The following is a 22,102-nucleotide window of genomic DNA, read 5'->3' as shown; positions in this document are numbered from 1 at the left end:
GCAACGGAAAAGAAAATATTGCATTAAAGTTTCTTGGAGGCCATTTGTAGGCAATCCTAGGCCATCTTTCACTCTTTTACTTGAACCAGTGTTTTGTAATTGTTTACTTGCCTGTCTTTCCCCTAGAGACAAATCTGTGCTGGTATAACAAATCTAATTTTGTATTATCATAGTCTTGCCACAGAATATTTTGTGTGTTCATGCATAGTTTTCAGCATTATTTTTTGAGGTTGGAAGTAAAGTTTAGTTTAAAGGAGAGAAGTTTTTACTATATGGTTTTCTAAATTGTCAAACAGAAGTAACCCAAATCCATAATAATACAAATAGTAAAAAACAGAAACAAAAACATAAAAAGCTATAAAAAGGTTTTTATTCTAATGAGAATAGTAAGAGAAAAAAAATTAGCGTTTTTTTAAAAAGTAAAAATAATTTTTAAGAATTCTTAAAAATCAACATGACTTACTCTTTAATATCACGGAGCTGATCAACATCTTGTGATCTTGTAAAATCTGGATCATGGGCTAGCAGATGAATCATGTATGGAACTACATATTCAGGCAACAGTGATAATAATTTCTCTAAAGTGAAAACATTATTGTTAACAGCAGTAATAACAGCTCTTATAAAATCCTTCTCTAGTTTTGCATTTTAACCACTTCAGTTTCCATTTTTTCCCCTCAGATTTATACTAAATTACAGGCAACATAAAACCTAACACTAAAATAATTTTAAAGCCCTGGCTGCTGTGGCTCAGTGGATTGAGCGTCGGCCTGCGAGCCAAGTGTGGCTGGTTCGAATCCCAGTCAGGGCACATGACTAGGTTGCACGTCAGGTCCCCAGTTGGGGGCGTGAGTGAGAGGCAACCACACAGTGATGTTTCTCTCCCTCTCTTTCTCCTTTCCCCTCTCTCTAAAAATAAAATAAACAAATAAATTATTTAAAAATAAATAAAAATAATTTTAAAGGCCCCTAAAGCCAAAATAATAAGTAAAATGACTGAGAGGGTCCTTAGAAACTAGAATAATTCTTTACTTGCTGACATTTGAGCCAAGTGCTCTAATCAAGCCATACTGCTGGATCCCATTAAAAAATGTAGTTCCCTCAAACAGTATTATGCATTAGAAAGAGGACTCAGAAACCAGAATTTTAGATTTTAAGTACATCATCATTACAATGATAGTATTCTATAAAAACCCCAGTGTTATATAAAATACTGCCCCCATAAATGATATATTGACAGGATATACTTGCACACTAGGAACTTTCAAAAGTTGCTTACCAGTAGCCATAGGGTTCTGTTTAATGTACTCCCTGCGTATACTGATATTTTTTAGTAAACACTGTCGTGCATGTGCTCTTCTTTCCTTCACGGGATCTTTGGCACACAAGGCAAAAATTGCCATATACTCCAACGGAAGAAGCAACTTCACAAGAGCCTTATGCAGTTTCTGAGCAAATATCTGCCTTACTTGGTAGCACTCATCCTACAGCAGCACAAAACCAAAAATACTTAAATACAATCAATCCCTTTTGTGCATATATCTATGCACACAGTAAATGGATCTACATCCATAGAAAGTAAATGCCATTTAACTTTGAAGGTCAAGTGATTGATAAAAATAAGATTGTTACTTACATTAATAACAAGTGCACAGAGCTGAAACTGTTCTGGGGTTATAATTTCATGGTAACAAGGTTCCTGAGCAAGCTTCATTATGGCACTACCAGCAGCTAATCGCAAGCGAGACATATCAGATTTACTATAAACAAAAAAGAAATAAACATTTCCTATAACTATTATCATTCATAAAAATGCTTTGATCCCGTTTTTGACTATTAACATCTTCAGCATAATTTATGTTTAAAATGACAATGTACAAATGTGGGAAAGCTACTTTGACTTCTTGAACTCAACACAGGGAGAAAGGCTCAAATCACTGTGACTGTCTGATAACAAATTTATCTGCCTTCATTTTTAGTTATGCTCTAACCTAGATCCTCCGCCATAGCCAAGAAATTCTGCTTATGATCACAAACACACTAACTACAGTGCTAGGAGAACCATTTACATTAGGAACTATATTTCTCATTTTAAGAGGAATACACATCACTATAGAAAATTTGATTTAAAAAACAAATTAAAAATCACCTATTTAAAATCTATTTCCAACAATTTTTAAGTGCATATGCATATACATACACATGTAATAAAAATCTACTTTAAGCCTACATATGTCTGACAAAATGGAGCGGCTAGAAATCAGGCAATGATTTGTAGCAGAAGAGGAGAGATATCAGACAATATCTAAAAGGAAAGGATATGAAATGAGAGCCAGAGTCTATCTCAAGTATCAATCTCTGGGGCAGACTTCCTTCTGCACCAACAAGTTTTTAAAGGGAACCTAGGAGGTCCATGCACTCCCATCCCTGCTCAGTGGCCTTTTATTACCTAAATAGTAACATATGATGCTGAATGGGATGAAAGGACAATCTTCTTACTTCATCTTCTATGTGGAAGACAGCAAGGCTTTAATATTTTAAAGACTGCAGGAAATGTGGAAATCTGGCCTGAATCCACAAGGGACTATTATTTAGCATACAAGAGGAGAAAACATGGCACTCTTGGATAATAGGATTGTCAAAGTGAGCACTGGTAACAATGAGGGACCCTTAAATAGCTTCTGAGGCAAATGATCAGGAATTAAAAAAAAAAAAAAAAAAAAAAGATTACTATTTGGGAGCTTAATTCTGCCAGGCAGCATGAGAAACACTTTCTGGGCTTTATCTCATTTAATTTCACTCTATAAGATGAGGGAATTGAGGCTTAGAAAACTGATACAAGTTCACACAGATAGTAAATAGACAGTAGAACTATATAAGTTTCTGAGTCTATAGCCCAAGTTAAGCCATGGAATATGTAATATCTCATTATGATCTGCCTAATATTTCATGGTATGTGTTCTATAATTAACCATTTCCCTATTTTTTGTGATGAACAAAAATGCTGGAAAAACATGTTTGTGCATATCTTTTTGTGTGATTCTTCTATTAGTCCATGAATGTGAAAACAGAATCAAAGATAACATTTTTAAGGGTCTAGACACAAAATGCCAAACTGTTCTGCCAAGACTGTGCCAATTTATACTCACTGGAGTAATGAGGAAACCCATTTCCCTGATCCCATGAAGCAATGACTGCTTTAAAAATACACATATACTTTTAGCCCCTGCCGGTGTGGCTCAATGGGCTGGGCATTATCCCGCATACACAAAGGCTGCAGGTTCAGTCCCAGGTCAGGGTGTGTATGGAAGGCAACTGATTGATATTTCTCACTCGTCGATGTTTCTTTCCCTCTCTTTCTCCCTCTCTTTCCCTCTCTCTAAAATAAAAAATAAAATAAAATAAAAAAATAAAAATTTTTTTTGCTGGTTTGATGGGCCAGATGTATCATTTAAGCTTAAATTGTATATAGTGATGTTAAACATTTTTAAAAAGGAAACTGATAACAAATATGTAGTCGTCATCTCTACTGGGGATCCTGCCTATTTATCATTGATTTGTAAGAGCTCATTTTATTAAGGCTTTGCCATGCACTGTAGATAGCTTCCCCAAATTTAAAACTCCTCATTGTTCCTAACTCAAGCTCTAATCTTCAATCTGTTCATACAAAGCTACCCTTGGCTTATTCTATGATAAAAATAATTTATAGTGGTTTTCTTCAGTTTATCAAAGCATTCATTACCTCTACTATAATTGCTCATTTTCTCTTCCACTAGAATGCATATTCCTTGAAGCAAGAGTTTTGTAATTTAAAAAACACAGCAGTACCTGATATGATAGTGCTCAATAAATACTGTATGCTGAAATGAATAATGAATTCTGTCAGCTAACACAAATTTTAAAGTAGGAATGCATCACAAGTAGAATTCCTTAGTTATTTCTGTTGGTGCTTTTGAAACCTAGTATATATCAAGAATTTGAAATAAGCTAGTACCATAAAAACTGTGGTTTTTATTTTCATCTTAAAAAGAACAGAAAGAGAGATGGTAAAATTGAACCAGAGGCATGTGAACAAGGAGCAGATTAACAGTTATTGGGGGGTGGGGGTGGGGGAACAGGGTAAGTAAGGGAAGGGTCTAGTCAAGGAACTGGTATAAAGGACCCATGCACATGTACGACGGGGTGGGGACTGACTGTGGGAGAAGGGGTGGGGCAGGGGAGAGCAATGAAGGAAAAAGTGGGACAACTGTAATAGAAAAACAATAAATAAATCAAAAATAAAAACAACAACAAGAGATGGTAATTTCACAGATTTGAAGAAGGAAGATGCACAGAAATAAAAACATTTATTTTGTATTATATTTATAGAACCATGTATAGTCTTCTGCAAGCCACCAGGAGGCTGCAACTCTTCTTTCTTTGAATCTCCACTAAAATATTTACTCCTTTCATGGTGTCAAGTCACTCCACTTTTTAATCACTATACTACAGGGTGGGTAAGTTCCTTGAAGGCAGGAACTGAATCTTATCTGTTTTTACTGCAATGCTTTTCATAGTATTTTGCAAAGAGTAATAATTCAACAAATAATCGATTAATTAAACCAAATGCTGAAGCTAACTCTTATTACCATAGTGATTATGACTAAAAATTTATTAGAAAGAGTTCAGTCTTTAGGAGTGAAGAAAAATATACCATCACTACTGAGATATAAAACCCAAGTGAATACATAAAATTTAATTCCAAAATACACAGTGCAATTACAACATTCAATATTAATTAGGTAAATAATTCCTACGTAAGCTCTACCAACATTTTGAGCTAAAAAAATTGAAAAGGAAGAAAAATCTCACCTAATCCTCTTCTGCTCTGTCAGGTCACCCTCACTAACCAACATCGCTGATAATAACCGAAGAGTTGAATTGGCAGATTTAGACTGGTTGTTTTTCATACCCAACAGCCATCTTACCAGAAGTTTAATTGCCTGTACCTATAAAATATTAACATGCTAAAAAAAGAAAGCAACTTAAAATTCCAATTAAAGGGAAGATTAATTTATGTTAATTAGGTAAGATTACTTAATTGCCAGCAGACATGCTTTATAAACAAAGTCTGTAGAATAATAACAACTAATCTTTATCCTGTTGAATCGGCACTAGGCACTTTTCCTAGGGCTGTGTATGTATTAACTTATTTAATCTCTAAGCAACTTTATGAGGAAGTATTATTTCCACAATAAGGCAACTGAGACATTAATATGACAGATAACTTGCTGAAGGTCTGGTTCCTGAACTCAGGCCTTTCATACTTGAACACTTGCCCAACATTTTCAAATTATTTGAAAATATATTGTTTAAAATAACTATTTAAAGCAATACCAATTATAGTGATTAAAAATAACTATAACTATTTAGTACTATAACTATTTTTTATAGTACTAAAGAATTATTTTGACGAAACCACCAAGTTTAATTCAGTCTTAATATTCTGATGAAAAATATTAGGAAATTCCATAATTATCTGTGGTCATAATTACTTGTAGGCTTATACTCAAAAGACTGTCACAAATATATATGAAAGCACTAAAGGTTCTAGATATTATTTACTATATTTATTGACAACCTGGAAAAAGGAACTGATGAAATGATGACTGTGAAGTTACACAAGGTGAAACAGATTATCAAAAAAGAAAATAATGGAGAAGTCTAGCTTTAAATACCCACATTCCCATTTTAAAAATTAGCTTTATGAAGTACAATTTACATCTATTGAAAGTTACCAATTTGATGACAGCCAAGTTATTATTCATATGTTTGTAGGTAGGTACATAGCAGTGGGAGAGGCTACACCTGAGATGTTTTTAAGCATCAGCATTCTGCAAACAATCCCTGAGTAAAACAGCCTCACTGAGATTGTTTTAGCAGGCAGGAAGTTTTACACAAGATGCAAACATATCTCTCTATATAAATAACACAATGACAACTGCAGTTTCTATGAGAAAAACAACTTTTGATTTAAAAATAAAGCACTTCATTAAAAAAGTTATTAACTATTAGGTTCTAAAAAGGATATCTATGAATGTTCATTATTTCAACATGAAAGTTAACAAGACCTACAAAAATTTACCTTTGCTAGTACTTCAGGGGAAACCTCTTCATCTGGAGACCATAATTTTCCATTCTTCTCACCTGTTGACTATAGTAAATTGAATAAATTCAATTTTTAGAAAGAATTTTTTAAAGTTTTGCTTATTAAGTTTTTCATGTTAAATAATGCAGTGCTATAGGAAAATCACCAAGAATGGCTTAGAAAAGAAGAACAAAGTTGAAGAACTCAAACTTCCTGATTTTGAAGCTTACTAGAGATCTACAGTCATCAAGACAGTGTGGTTGGTACTGAAATATATATAGACATACCAATGAAATGAAATAGAGAACCCAGAAAACCTCATATATATGACTGATTTTTAAAAAGGTGTTAAGATCAATTATTAATAAGAATCTCTTCAACAAATGGGTTAAGAAAACCTAGATATCCACAAGCAAAAGAATAAAGCTGACCCATTCATTACCTTATTATATCATATACAAAAATTAACTCAAAATCGATCAAAGATCTAATTTAAGAGCTAAAAAAAAATAAAACTATGAAACTGTCAGAAGAAGATATAGGGCGAAATCTTCATGATCTGGGACTTAGCAAGTATCTGACAAGGGTTTAATGCTCAGAATATATAAAGAATTCTTACAAGTCAACAAACAACCCAATTTAAAGTGGGCAAAGAACTTTGAATACCCAAGATGAAAAAGAAAAATGGCCAATAAGCACATTTTTAAAAAATCCTCAATATTATTATTCACTAGGGAAACATAAATCAAAACCACAAGATAATAACTAGGATGGCTACTACAAAAAAACAGAAAAGAACAGTGTGGTAAAGGTGCATTGGATACAGTCCTGGCAGGTGAGGCTCAGTGGATTGAGTGCTGGTCTGTGAACCAAAAGGTCACAGGTTTGGTTCCAAGTCAGGGCACATGCCTCGGTGTGGGCCAGGTCCCCTATTAAGGGCTTGCAGGAGGCAACCATTTGATGTATCCCTACCTTCCCTTTTCCATCCCTTCCCCTCTTTAGTCTCTAAAAATAAATAAATAAAATCTTTAAAAGAAGATTTACATGGACACAGATGATGTATTAGAGAACTGTACACCTTAAAACTATATAATTTTATTAATCAATGTAACCCCAATAAATTAAAAAAAAAAAAAAAAAAAAAGATGTGTTGGAATTGGAAACCTTGTGCATTGCTGGTGGGAATGCAGACCTGCCTCAAAAAGTTTGGTGATTCTTCAAAAAGTTTAACATAGAATGAGCATGTGACTCAACAGTTCCTCTCCCAGGTATATACCCCAAATATTTGAAAACGAACTTAAATGTTCTTGTCAGCATTATTCATAATAGTCAAAAGGTTAAAAAAAATTCAAGTGCCCACCAACAGAGGAGTAAACAAAATGTAGGCTACATACATAATGGATTTTTATTCTGGCATAAAATAAAATTTGACACATATTATAATATAACCTTGTAACTATTACATTCAGTGAAATAAGCCAGACACAAAAGGACAAATATTGTATAAGAGGTATGTAGAACATGCAAATTCATAAAGCCAGAAAGTATCAGTTTATCAGACGGTTTGGGGAGGAGGCAATGGGAAGTTATTGGTTAATGAATACAGAGTTTCTGTTTGAGATGATATGAGTATTGGAAGCAGACAGTGGTGATGGTTACACAACATTGTGTGTGAATATTTTAGGTGGTAGCTTGGGCCGTTTTGGAAGAGTCATTCAACCTTCCTGGGTATCGCCCATGTATACAGAGATATGTCATTAAACATATGTTTGTTTTTAAAAACAAATCAAAACAAAAACACCCAACAAAAAGAACAAGAATGTGGGTGGATATTGTATAGGTGATCTGGACACTTAATAGTAAAAATGGCAAAGTTTATTTTATATTTTATCACAAAAAAGAGCCATCTTAAAATAGGATCCATGAACAATTAAGTCATCATCCAAGAAATACCTTAAATTTCATATTTGATGCTGGCCATATCTATCAATAGTGCAGAGAACAGCACAAAAATGTGGAATAGGAATGAGACGTTGGCCATGGTCTTCCATTCTTGCCTATTGCAATCAAAGAGGAGGGAGTGCATTGCCTACCAGCTTCAGATATTGAGGGCTTGAAGACCATCAAACCGTTTATGTGGAAGGATTAGGTAAATTGGGTAAGTTAGCACTGCAATGAAAGTCATCCACAATGATCCAGCAGCTAAGGCTGCCTTGTTTTTATGAACTAATTCTTTAATTTAGGTCCACTGGTAAAGCAGAGATTCTTAATCAGATGTGTTTGGGCTTCAACCAAGAGCTCATAAATCAGCATGTGCACACATGTGCGTGCACACACAAAATTCAATAACTAAAAAGAGAATACATAAATCTAGTGCCAAAGTGCAATGTACTTATATTTTAAAATGTTAGTCAAATATAATTCCACTTACATTTTAACAATGTTTGATAAAATAAAATCCTAGCACTCAAGTAAAATGTCCTTCCAATGTTAGGATAATAGCATTTGACTCATATTTTTTACTCTATAATTCATTCATCTTGTGTCTTCATTTTTTCCTTCTTAAATGTTAATATATAGTGATAGTTAAATGGATGTCAGAATGTCATTTGGAAATCAAGTAAATAAATAAAGAGGGAAAACATACAATAATTTAAAAGGAAAGAATTATATATAGAGAGCAGAAATTTTGTGTCTGTGATAAAGATGTACATAGTAAGTCTTAAATTTCATGATTCTGAATTTAATTAAATGAGAAACTTACCCTGTCATTCATTAGCAGATCTTTCACAATAAAATTTGCTACTACAGATTTCATTGGGGAAGCAAATTGATCTGGTGCTAACATAGAAATGTGGCCCAATGAAACTAATGGAGTTATAAGTTGTTCTGGTACGTCAGCATTCAGACTCCTACTGAGTGGCTATAAAAATAAAACAGTCAAAATTACCAGTTGTTTTGTAAATAGATAGACATTCTATGGAAAGAGTAAATGTTCCTGAGTCCTCCTGAATTTATCATGCTCAAACAAATCTGTTCTAATGTATGATCAAAAGTAACTTCAGCCATATTAGATATTTGATTCGTATTTTACCTACTAAAATTTAACAAGACTGAAGAATGCAGAAAAAAGATAACAGAAAAACATAAAGCCCAAGTAAAATGTAGAAGTAAAAACAAGAACATTTCTGCATCATCAAATTTGCATTATTTTCAAGCTATCTACAAGAATAGGTTTGTTATGTTGGTGGACTTTTTTTTAATCCTGTGGGGACACTTTAAATGACTATGAACCATAAAAATATCAGAGTTCACTGGGTTCTGTTCATATTGTATTCAATTTATAATAATAAGAATACCTTTATACTAATAGAATCAGACCAAGAACCATACATAAGGAAAGGCAAACAGGACTAACTTCCAGGTAGGGGGTATCAGGTACTTTAAACTTGGTTGTTCAAAGTCATCTATTAATACTTTTTGAGGATATATGGATCACTGATCCAATTAAACTAAAATCAAGTAAAATGTTCTAACACAAACACACAAAATGTAGTATTTGAACATATAATCTGATCTAAAGACTGGAAAAATAGTGCTGAATAAAACAGAGCGTCCCTGCTCCCACGAAATTTATATTCTAGGATGGCATAAAAAACTAAAAAAAATCCTACCTTCACAGCATAAAAATAAAAGTCAACATAAACACACCCTACATATTATATATACCTCAAAAATCTGTGCAAGCTGGACTTCTTTATTTGTGAATATGGCATGTATACAGTGAACAGCCTGTTTTGCTTGGTGTGGAGTACCTCTCTTTGCTTTCTGATGTAAAATAGGAATTAAAGTCCTGTAAAAAATAATATCACAGTTAAAAAAAACCAAAAGCCCATAAACCACAAGTAGTTCTTTTGGTTGTCTCCTATGTCCGCTTCCATAACTATTTGGATGAAGGCTGGTAGAAACGTCTCTCTTAAAAATTACCAGATCTAATGAAATATATAAAGCTCCTTTTCTGTTCCCAAGTATAATTCAAGAAATATAATGCCTCAATAGAAAGGCTACTTCAGGGGACAATTTTTGTTTTAAATTCATCTCATGAATATAGAGAAATAAACAAGTCACCTTTAATTTATATTCTAAAACTTGCCTCATGCCATATTTTTATATTTACTTTATAAGTAGATATTACTAATTTTCGCTTCCCTTTTACTATGCCCGTCAGTTATTTTAAAGCAGCCATGGGGAAAAAGTAGCAAAAGACCAAGTTTTATTAAAAAGCTGAAATGATCATAACAGTGAAAGAAAGAATGCAAGGCTACAGACACATATATATTGGTAGAAGAGTAATAAAAACAGCTAACAATTTTGAGTACTTATGCCAATCACGATTCTATGTATATCTACATGGATTAAGCCTCAGAACCACTCACAGAAAATTATTATTATAGTCAATAAATAGATGAAAAAACTAAAGCAAAAGATATTTAAACTTCTTAGGGTGACAGAGCTAGGAAATGGTAGAGCTGGGATTTGAAGATAAGCATTTCTGTTCCAAAATCCATGCACTCAACTCCATACTGACAATGAAGATCAAAGCAAAACAATCTTTCTATAGAACAACGTGGAAATACATGTAAGTCTTAAAGCATTAAATAATGATATGGGAAAACAAGTGGAATGAAGAAAGCAGCATGTTTGTATCAACCTATTAATATAAAAAATAGACATACATATCAAGTAGACATTCATTAAAAAATATATAAAATGTTAATAGTAACTTTTTTCTTAATACGTTTAAAAGTTTCGGCTTTTTACAATGAACATATAAGTATTTTTCTAATCAGAAGAAAACCTGTGAGGCAAAATAAATATTTAAGGAAAAATACTTGCCATACATTTAATGCAGTGGTCCTATTTTATAAATTTTAAGGTCAGTGGTATTAAATACAGTGGTGACAAAGGGTTCTCTTATGATAATGGGAAGCTATGTATTAAGGAGCTATACCTCAGACTCCATGCCATGTACCACAACAACAAATAACCTGGAACCTATGCTAGTCAGTGTAAGTTTGATTTGATATGAATATGCCATGTTTCTCTCCATGAAGGCTGGGAATTATGAGATAGAGATTTCCATGCCCAAATAGCCCCCTTGTATACTGCTTAAGTCTTTCTTTCACAAACTCATTTACCAGAGCAACAGTTCTTATAAATAATACAAGTAACAAGGGAAGATATCGTGTTATTCAAATTGTCCTTAAATGCATTATTTTCAGCCTAATGAAATGATGATACATAAATCAACTTGAACATTTCCCCTTGCTTTTCTGCATGCTATAATTCCATGATGCCATCTGTGTTGTTATTGCGGTCTATAGTGGTGTGCTTCTGTTTTTCAGTGATTCTCTCCTTCCTTCCCCAGTAGTCTTTTGGAACAAGAGGTTTTATTCTGTGCCAATGTTAACTCTTTCCCCTATACCCATTTTCCACTGCTTCCTTTGGGATAGAATTCTTTCATGAGCAAATCCTTTACCTTAAAAAAAAAAGGTACAGATTTTCCTACTTTGAAAAACTCACCAGAAACTTTACCTTACTGTGTCAATGATTTTTTCTATAATGTACAAATATAAACAGTATCATCTCTAGACTATAAACTCCTTGAGAGCAGGGACTGACTGTGGTAATTCTTTCATATTAGCCAGTATAACACTGACAATGAAGAAAATGTACAATAAATGTTAAATTATTACTCAAATTTAGCTATTAGCTCACAAATTTAATAGAAACTTCAGAAGTCATGAAGCTTTTTGTTCCATGATTACCCTGTGAGGAAAAGCTGGTTTGATTTGGATATACCCAAGATTCTTTGCATATACTCTACCAGCAATGTATTCTTCCTCCAAAATACATCTCCCACATCTTATGTCTAAATATAGTCTCAGCACAAGTTTGATCCTAGGACAACCTCTTTAAGATGCCAAAGTTAAAATATCAAAATGTACTTTATTCTTATGAGGAGGAGGAGATATCAAAGCAATAAAAGCACTACTGCCAATAACCATACAACTAAGAAATATTTTATAAAGTCTGCTACTTGATTATCCCATTCTGTGGTGGGATATGAAGGTAGTAGCTATGGAATTTATAACCAGTTGGAGAGAAAAAAGTGAACATACATACATTAGGAAAATATATTCATCACAAATTCTAAATTCTGTGATAACTCTGATTATCAATATAAGTATTTTAAAATCATATTTTTATAAACAAAGTTTCAGTTTGTTCCTCTGCCTATAGTTTAATGACAAGGCTTCCACTAGCACTAGAGGCAGAGAAAATATGAAAGAGAATACAGAAAAGTAGCTTCTAAATAAAAGTTGCTCTTCTTCTGTCTTGTCTTTCTGTGTGAAAGGGAAACAATGATCCTACGGTTACCACTCTTAGATAACTTATGGGTTTATTATGAGAAAAAATATACTCACGATCGTATCTGGGGTAGGTCTGTTTCTATTTTGTGACCTGTATTTCTAAAAATTTGTATGGCAGCCTCTGCTACCTTGTCATCTTCCATTCGGAGGCACTGTAACAGGGACTCATATGTCTCTGCAGAGTGGAACGAGGTAGGATGTGTGAAAGACAGAACCTGGAGGAATAGATATAGTGTTAGAAGTACAGACAATGGTTTTAATCCATTATAAGAAAATAAGAATAAATATGATTTTAAATGATGGGCTGCATAAGCTAGCTACAAAGAATAAAGATTTATATCTAGTAGTTAGGTGTGGCTAATGAGACATTGACAAAAATACTGTGAAGTAGTTTCCTTAAGACAGTTATACAGCCTTGCCCTATTTTCTTTTTTAATTAATTTGTTTGTTTGTTTGTTTGTTTGTTTATTTTTAGAGGGGAAAGGAGAAAGAGAGGGAGAGAAACATCACTGTGTGGTTGCCTCTCATGCGCCCCCAACTGGGGGCCTGACGTGCAACCTAGTCATGTGCCCTGACAGGGAATCGAACCAGCAACACTTTGCTCACAGGCTGACGCTCAATCCACTGAGCCACAGCAGCCAAGGCTCACCCTTGCCCTATTTTTAAAAAAGATTTTATTTATTTATTCTTACAGAGAGGAGAAGGGAGAGAGAAAGAGAGGGAGAGAACATCGTTTGGTCCCATCTCGCATGCCCCTAATCGCCCCCAACCGGGCTGGGGTCACAACCCAGGCATGTGCCCTGACCAGGAATTACACCTGCAGCCTTTTGGTCAGCGGGATGATGCCCAACCCACTGAGCTACACTGGTCAGGGCAGCCTTGCCCTGTTTTCTTCTTAACTTCTTAGTCTATTCTGATATTGGGAATACTGAAAATGTGGCTTCTCTTTTATGGTATGTGATGTTATGATGTGAACAAAATGCTAACACAGAGCTTTATTTCATGGCAAAAGATACTCTATAAGGAAATAAAATAAGTGTAATTCATCACAGAAAGTTCAATCATCATAACTATAAATAAAGAAGATATTGTGAACTTCAATCATGACTATAAACATGTTATCCCCTATTTATTATGACTTAAGTCCCAGCCTATCCTTTAGAAATGTACAGCAAGTTAAGACATGTCTACAAAGTTTACTTACAGTGAAGCAGAAACAATTTAGTTAGCATAATATTGAAAACAGAGGTTAAAGTTGAGAGGCAGGGAAAGGGGGAAATAAAGTATAGTCTTCATTAATTTATGAGATAATAATTTACTTAACAGGTAATAAAGTGGAGAGATTGTCTCACTTGGTGAGATTTAAAGTGATATATTTAGTTATGAGATTTTAATGACTTACAGAAAAAAAACGGAGAATCAAATTTGAAAAACCAAATCAAACAACCTATTAAACTGTTATCTTCAAGATGATTTCATTCTTAAAACTATTTAAAAATATAACCCTATTATTAAAATATAATTAAGATCTATCTTGCGAAGCATCATATCAATTCTTTCCACGAAATGATTACTTAAGACCATTCCAATATAACCCTCTTTTCTACTTAATGTCCATTGTACTGGTTTGTCTTTTCTCCCTTAGTTTATATGCTGTAGTGGTCTAAATGTCTCTTTACCTTTTATTTCTTCTCTTTACTCCATCCAATAAAAACTCTATCAAATGCTGTTATCATATTAAAAGCAAGATTAAAAAGCCCTGATCGTACCTTTCTGGCCCTATGGCACTCCACAATCTGGAACCAACCTTGTCTCCCATTACTCCCCAAAGCGATCCTTTTCTCCAGTGAGACTAGATTCCTAATGATTCCTAAAATATGCCAAGAACTATGCTGTGTTTCCCCTAGATTAAGTCATACCTTGTCTACAAAGTCTTGCCTGACTTGACTCTTACTAGTTGCTCAGTTGTCTGAATTCTTTGGCACCTAGTACAATTACCAACTGTTTAGAAATTCCCTGATCAGACTGATTCTGCCATATAATAATTCCTGTGAGCAGTCCTACTACCCCAGATGCAGGTTCTTTAAAAGGTACTAGGTCACTTAGCACATACTGTTATAAGCACAACAGACATGCAAATTATGAACGAAATAGCAGAAACCCAAAAACATTATTTTATAATGTAAAATAATTACATTACTATAATGTAAAAAAACCTTATTTTTATAAAATGTTTTCTACCAAAATTTTAAATCTTTTGGAAAGTTTCCAATGAAATAAAGCCTGACTCTTGCATATCCTTAATGAAATTCAAATTATGATTACTAAAATGCCTCAAGACAAAATTGTTTCAAAAAAACCTTAAGATTGGGGTGGTGAACACAATACAATATGTAGATGATGTATTATAGAACTGTACCCCTGAAACCTATATAATTTTATTGACCAATATCACTGCAGTAAATTCAATTAAAAAAATACCTTAAGAAGTTCAAGTCCTGAACGAATAGCTGTATCTGGACTTACACCCTCCTCTTCATCATCTGCTGTCCCCTCTATTGATTTATTCATCAGTTTTACCAGTGCACTATTAATATAAGAAAATCTAAATTAGTAACACAACTAGATTAGTAATTGTACCCTAACTGCATGTGGCAGGACATACACAGAATCTAAATAGTAGTCATGTAAATTCCTGGGGTAAAAGCTATTTTGTGACTTTTTAAACTCTGCTCTTTACTTAACACTTGAGGTTATTTTTAGTTTATCTCTCCTACCCCTAAACCCAACATATAATAACAACTCTAGTGGAAAACAACAAAATGAAAGTTAAATGCACACATGTTAGAAATATATAAGTATAAACAATTTAATATTAATTTCCATATGTAAAAGAGATCTTTTACAATTTTAAGATGGCAGTTGCTAAACGGACAAAAGATAATTCACTCAAAGCAAAAAACAAACAAATACATGGGCAAAGGCATTAATCACTGGTAATTAATTTGATGAATTAGTAATGTCATTCTAGAAATTTCTGCAAAGAAGCAATTCATTAGGTCCATCATGTTACATTCATGAACAGATTCACCAATGAAAAACCACTTAACTGTCCAGTATTACATAATTAGTTTTTCAAATATACCTAACCACCACAAAATGGATTACCTGGTCAATAAAAATTAGATTGTAGCAAACATGGTACTATTTTAAGTAAAAGCAGATATGATTTTTGGTTTTGAGACTATTTCCTCATCAGTAAACTGAAAAAAGTATTATCTTCTTTTGAGAACAGTAAATCATTACAGCAAATGGCCTAGTACATAGATAATTTTCAACAAATGGAAGCTAATCAGAAAAGTTTTTTTTCTTTGGTATTATATTAGTACATATTTTAATACAATTATTAATAAAAAGTTTAAGTACAAATATATGTAATGCACAGATATAAAATTTAAACCACAAAAATAATTTTAAAACTTCAGTATCTTCAATTAATACAAAAACATTTTTTGAAAAACAACTTGGATGTGTGTATAAACATTCGTTTGAAATATAACTTATATACCATACAATTCAGTTGTTTAAAATGTATATAATTCAATGGTTTTTAGTATATTCACAGGGTTGTACAACTATCACTGTAACCTAATTTTAGATTTTACCCAGTTCTCAAAAGTTCTCCCATTTTGTAGCATGCATCAGTACTTCGCTCATTTTAATTCTGAATAATGTTCTAGTATATGCATATAAGATGATTATCCATTCATCAGTTGACGGACATTTGGGTTATTACCACTTTTTGGGTATTATGATAATATTGCTATAAACATTCATATACAGGTTTTGTACAGACATATATTTTCAATTCTCTTGGGCATATAATATTTGACTGAAATTGCTGGGTCATATGGTAACTCTTTTTAACTTTTTGAGGAACTGCCAAACTAATTTCCAAACCAGCCCCACAATTTTACATTCCCATCAGCTATTCATCTCTTTTTGATTATAGCCACAAAAAATTGTCTTATGTGGTCAATCCTCTTTTCCCAAGCTGGCAATCACTGATCTGCTTTCTGCTGCTGTAATTTTACCTTTTCTAGAATTTCATATATTTTGTGCCAGAAATCTTTCATGTGATAGAATGCTTTTAAAATTCCTCCACTGGTGTTGGTAGTATCAGTATTTTCTTCCTTCCTATTGTTGAGAAATATTCCACTGTATAAATGGTATTTCTAAAGATAAATACTGCTGCTACAAGTAGTTAAATCTTTATGGGAATATATATTTTCTTACAGGTAAATATCTAGTACTGGAAAAATGAACAGGCTCTCCTTTCAATTTGACTGATCTATACTTCTCCCATTAAAGGTATACAGGGAAACTTTTTATGTATCCTTAGGGACACGAGAATTTAAACTTATAACATTGTAGTTTCAGATTATATTTTATTTTTGAGTGAATATATTTCCTAGCTTACCTTATGGCTTCTGAATCAATATGCACAGGTGCAATTCTTTCCAACAAAAATTTGACCATCTCTAAAAAAGGATTTGTTGGCTGCTTAGGATTTGCAAGTTTCCGAGCTATTTCTCTCTATAAAAAGGAAAGAGTTTTACTGTAAGTATTCACTTTTGTGTTTTTCAAAATAAATATGATTGTAGACATCAAAAGCATTTAAAGATTCAAAACCAGCAGAAGTAAAAAAATTCCTTCTGCTTTAAACTCTGACTAAAATTATGCACTCACTAGGCAATCATTCCAAAATTTGGACTGTGGAGAACGAAAGGATAACTTGATATGATTTATACTTTTTGTCTCATGAAATTATTGTTTAGTAAACAGTTTTTTAATGCTGTTTTTGAAAAAACAAAACAAAATATGTACTTTCATGGGTATGTTGTAATTGGTTTACTTCATAATTTGAGAGAATATTGTGTTTTATTTCAATAATTTGTTTTTTTAAAGAGAGACAGGTTCATAAATGTATAAATATTTATAAAGATTTTCATTTCTGGAAGAACACAGCTGAGTTAGAAGATGGTCACAATACATCAAATAGATCCTACAAAGAAAAGATATTGCTGGAAGTCTAAAGAATAGAAGACTTAATGATTAAAGTTACAAAGTGCTGGGCACTGGGGAAAGAAATTTACTTTAATAACACGGTTTTTAATTTCATATCTCTGATGAGTAAATCTAAATTTTAGTTGAGAAGATAATGCACATTAAAGTACTTTCAAACAATAAATAACACTGTTAATAAATGGTAGAGCCGAAATTCAAACCTAGGACTGTCTCAGTGCTGAATTAATAACCTTACTGGAAAATACTAAAATTTGGGAATCATGGTCATAGGAAGGCACTAGAGCATAAAATAGAAAGCAGAACAGAAGCTATGGCAAGTGATCCTTCTATAGAACCAATGTGTGGAAACTCAAAACCTGAAGGCCAAAGGGAAAGGAAATCATCTCGCACATATCTTAATACCATTGCTCACCCTCTCTCACGATATCACCGTGGGTACATGTATTAATCTATAGTACATATTACTGATATTCCTTGCTCAAAGTACTTTTGCTAAAATTTTTCAGGAATGGAACTAAGCCAAAAGGGGAGGAAATGATTAGATCCCCATTTCTACTAATTCTGTTACTAAGTAATGCTCTCTTAAGAAGTGACAGGTGATTCTCATTTAGAAAATAAGGAGGTAGTGGTAAGTAAACAGTAGGGACAGAAAAGGGATTCTCAAGGATAGAATAAAAGGATAGGATGACTGAAGCTAAATCTATTGTTTATATGTTTCTTCTACTTCAGTGAGAAACTATCAGGTAAAAAGGAATGTGGATACTAGTATGAGTAGCCCTTGAAGAGACTATAGATATTCTGGAAAATGGCAAAAATTATTCTAATAGTGGTCGTTTTCCTGAGTGTTTAAAGTGTATTCTAAGTCCTACTCCTCACATGAAAGCATACAGATAAACTAAATAATGTGCTCACAACACACAATGTTAATGTAAGAGATAAAGAAGTTATTGTGAAACCATTCACCAAGTAAAATAAACTAAAAATTGTAAAGAGTAGAAATTTTTTCTTCAGGAATAGTTTTATTAGCTAATCTCCCTCCCAAAATATTATTACCACGCTCTTTCCAGTCCAAGTGCAAGTCTCATTTCTACTTTCCTGGTTCCAAAAATGAGCAGCACTGACTGGCTGCACTAAATGACTGTAGTATTCATTCTGAGGTATTTTGGTTACAAACATGTTTTGCCTATATTTTTTGGATTTGGAAACTCTTAGGAATTTCTGGTTTGACAAATAGTAGGGATTCACATTCTGCTATTTTTTTTTCTTCAAACTCAATTCCTGTTTTCTCTCAGAACAAAAATACTTGATTGTTCTTTCTCAAGGTCCATGTTTCTTGAGCAGTACTCAATTCGTACTGGCTCTTCTTGAAAAGAATGATAGAATGTATAGAAAGAACACTATCAAGGATCCGTAAGATTTACACTCTACTTGTAGCTCAACCACTCTAACTAGATGTAAAACACTGGATGAGAAAACTTCACCTCCTAAAAATTCAATGTTCTTGACTATAAAATAAATTATTCCTAGACAATTCAGAGTTCACAATACTGATAAATTCATACAAATCAAGTATCTCTAAGGTATTTTCAAGCAATTTTATTGTATGATCCAATTATATTAAAAGATGACCTGCAGGACACAGTACTCTGGAATTCGAATTCAAACCATTTAACCCAGAAATGTAAAGGTTGAGGTAGTCTGGAGGCTTGGTACATCCACATCTCTAGTGCCAGCAGAAGGGTCCACTGCTCTCTCCCATAAATTGGCTTTCCCCCATTTCTTCCTAATTACTGGTCTTTTTAGATACACTTAGATATCCTGTATTCCTAGACTGTATCTGTCATAGTCCTTATATCTTATCACCTACTTAAATAATCATCCCATTCTAATTCCTTCTAAAACAAAGTTAGACAGACATATCTGAAATTTTCTTTCTCTTATGCATCTCTTAAAGCCTGGTCCCAAGCATGGAATTTGTCATATATGTGTAATACCATAAAAATACAATTTATTTACATCCTAAAGGGCAGTGCAGGGACATGTATTAGGACACATATTTTTTTCTAATGACCCTATGAAGGTGTTAGTATTTATAGACGAGAAAAAGGAGGCTCAAAAATATTCAAGAATACTGTTAGTAAATGGTATAAAGAAATTCAAACATAGAACCTTCCCATAAAATGCTAAATGAATGAAGTTTTCCTTCCTGATTTTTTCAATGATACTGGTTTTCTATAAAATAAAGAGTCCAAGAATAGAATGAAGATGAAAGCCTAAACAGGAATTACCTTATCTATATACAAACATACAGCAATGTAATTATTGCCGATTTATTGACAAGGGTTATTTCCAGGCTAATATATGGGAGAAGAAAATGCATGCAAACACAAGCATTTAGAAAATTCTTATTTACGTAACGAATGTCAACTAAATACAAAGCATTTTATCTTGCTCAATTCCTGGGACCACTCTCCCTGGCTTAGTTCTCTAGTGTACTTCCTGAATTTGGCTGAAGAGAGGTAAGTAAAGAGAACTAAGTTGGCCACAGATATACAATTAAGTAATTCATAGTTTACAATATTGCTAAATTCACACAAATAATTTCTATAAACCAAGTTTTAATGAAATAAAAATTTCTATGAGCAAAGTTATAAGAACAAATATAAAAGGATAAGTTACTAACCACACAAACATCCGCCTGTTTGCACGAGCAGGTTGGGCTGATTAATAACTCCAACTGAGACCGCAGTTTCTCATCATCACCCAGAACCTGGTTAAATTTCTTCACAAAATCTTGTGCTTTCCCAGGGTCAGGCAAATTCTCTGTAAAATTAAGAGCAAATCAGTATTACATAAGAAAAACTACAATACTAAACTAAAAAGAAGTTTTCTTAAAAATAATGCTTAACCAGCAAGAGAAAATCAGTTCTAACTGGTACTATGGAATAAAATTACTAAGAAAAGGATCATTTTCTCTTATTTAGATTAAAATGATAGTCCCATTGGGTAAATTATTTGTCTGTTTTAATATTTATTATATATCTACAGAGTGAATAAACGTACTCACTTGCTATGGTCATCAGTTTTCCAAACATGGCAGAACAGTTTGCCTCTGACTGAAATTTAAAACAAAAACAAAAGTCATATGTGCTAACAAATTTCTGTAAGAAAATCTATGCTAAGTATTATAGTTTTTTTTAAAGTTAAAATAATCATCACAATTTACCCACCAGAAAATGAATTACTGTATCTAGGATTATCATCTCTACACCCTAAATTGATAACAAAAAACTGTGTAGTAGCAACAACTATTAAGTTATGACAATTAAAAGGAAAGGAGATGTCAGCAGGAAAAGGTATATAAAATTTATACAGGGTATATAACATTCATAGGAAAATTAGCTTGCCAGAAGATTGAACAGGATTATTTTCATCTAAAACAATTACCTCAAAATTACTATGAATCTGTAAACCAAAGAAAATTAACTAAAATGTGAAGAGTCGAGAAGTTTTCTTTTATTAGCTACTTTGTGGACAATTACTTAAATAATTTCAGGAAATCACCTCCTCTCCAAAAACTACTTCCATTTTCCTTATTATAATAAAGTATGACTTAAATTGGTAAAATACAGTTCCATGGATCATCTGTTTTTGTTACAGTTTTGCTGGAAGACAATCATAACCATTGATTTACATATTCCCTATGACTGTTTTTGCACTACAAAGGCAGAGTTTAGCAGTTCATCAGAGTATATGGCTAGCAAAGCTGAATTTTACTATTTGGTCTTTTACAAAAAAAGCCTGCCAATTCTTGCTTTAGTGTCCATGGGCTCTTAAAAGATTTCAGTCTATGATTCCCTGGTTAAGAATATATATTCTAGTAAACACATTTAGAAGTATATTAAGAGGTCATTAAATTTCTTTCCCCTACCTTCCAGAAAATGTTGGGTAGAATTTCTTCGTTAATTTGACCTTGGCATATTTACAGGATTTATACCTGATTTGATACTGACTCTCCACTGAAGGGCAAAAAATCATGGAGTGAAAAAATTATTACTCCTAATATAACTTTATCTTGAGGTTTAATTCTAATTATTTGAAAATTGATAAACTACGTATAAAATCTTAGTGTCTGAATACTTGATGATAAAATAAAAAACACCATTTCTTGTGATGGAAATTAAGATTTTGTTATATTCATTTGAAATGGAAATTTCCCTTTGGTAACTACAGAAAAACTGAAGTGACCATAACAATGAATTTAAACAAATCATAAACTTACTGTAGGCTGCTTGTGCAAATCCAATAGTTCTCGTACATGACTTCTAAGCATGTTCTGACACTTCCACATTTCATTGAGAGCTCTGTAAATACAGTTGTAAATATGAGAAGAGTACAAAACATAACAATACTGGTAATTATTCAACTTTATTACTTTTCTTGTTTCATGGTG

At 32.9% G+C, this 22,102-nt stretch overlaps 1 protein-coding gene across 2 annotated transcripts in view; it reads right to left on the bottom strand.

The window, feature by feature from the left end:
* The window catches only part of PDS5A (PDS5 cohesin associated factor A), a 113,500-nt gene that overhangs the window by 25,350 nt on the left and 66,048 nt on the right, over positions 1–22,102 (bottom strand). For both annotated transcript variants that reach the window (XM_090266968.1, XM_090266969.1), the window contains exons 14-26: positions 21,932–22,013; positions 20,717–20,765; positions 20,333–20,472; positions 17,042–17,157; positions 15,043–15,148; positions 12,616–12,776; positions 9,857–9,980; positions 8,892–9,050; positions 6,125–6,193; positions 4,852–4,988; positions 1,637–1,760; positions 1,280–1,484; positions 464–578 (exon numbers count right to left, since the gene is read on the bottom strand). In XM_090266968.1, the coding sequence (XP_090123094.1) occupies positions 464–578; positions 1,280–1,484; positions 1,637–1,760; positions 4,852–4,988; positions 6,125–6,193; positions 8,892–9,050; positions 9,857–9,980; positions 12,616–12,776; positions 15,043–15,148; positions 17,042–17,157; positions 20,333–20,472; positions 20,717–20,765; positions 21,932–22,013 (1,587 nt within the window). The remainder of the gene's footprint in view (positions 1–463; positions 579–1,279; positions 1,485–1,636; positions 1,761–4,851; positions 4,989–6,124; positions 6,194–8,891; positions 9,051–9,856; positions 9,981–12,615; positions 12,777–15,042; positions 15,149–17,041; positions 17,158–20,332; positions 20,473–20,716; positions 20,766–21,931; positions 22,014–22,102) is intronic.

This window comes from Furipterus horrens, unplaced genomic scaffold, assembly GCF_987537825.1.
Source record: "Furipterus horrens unplaced genomic scaffold, mFurHor1.1.pri manual_scaffold_2, whole genome shotgun sequence".
NCBI lineage: Eukaryota > Metazoa > Chordata > Mammalia > Chiroptera > Furipteridae > Furipterus > Furipterus horrens.
This window is presented reverse-complemented; position numbering and strand designations above follow the sequence as displayed.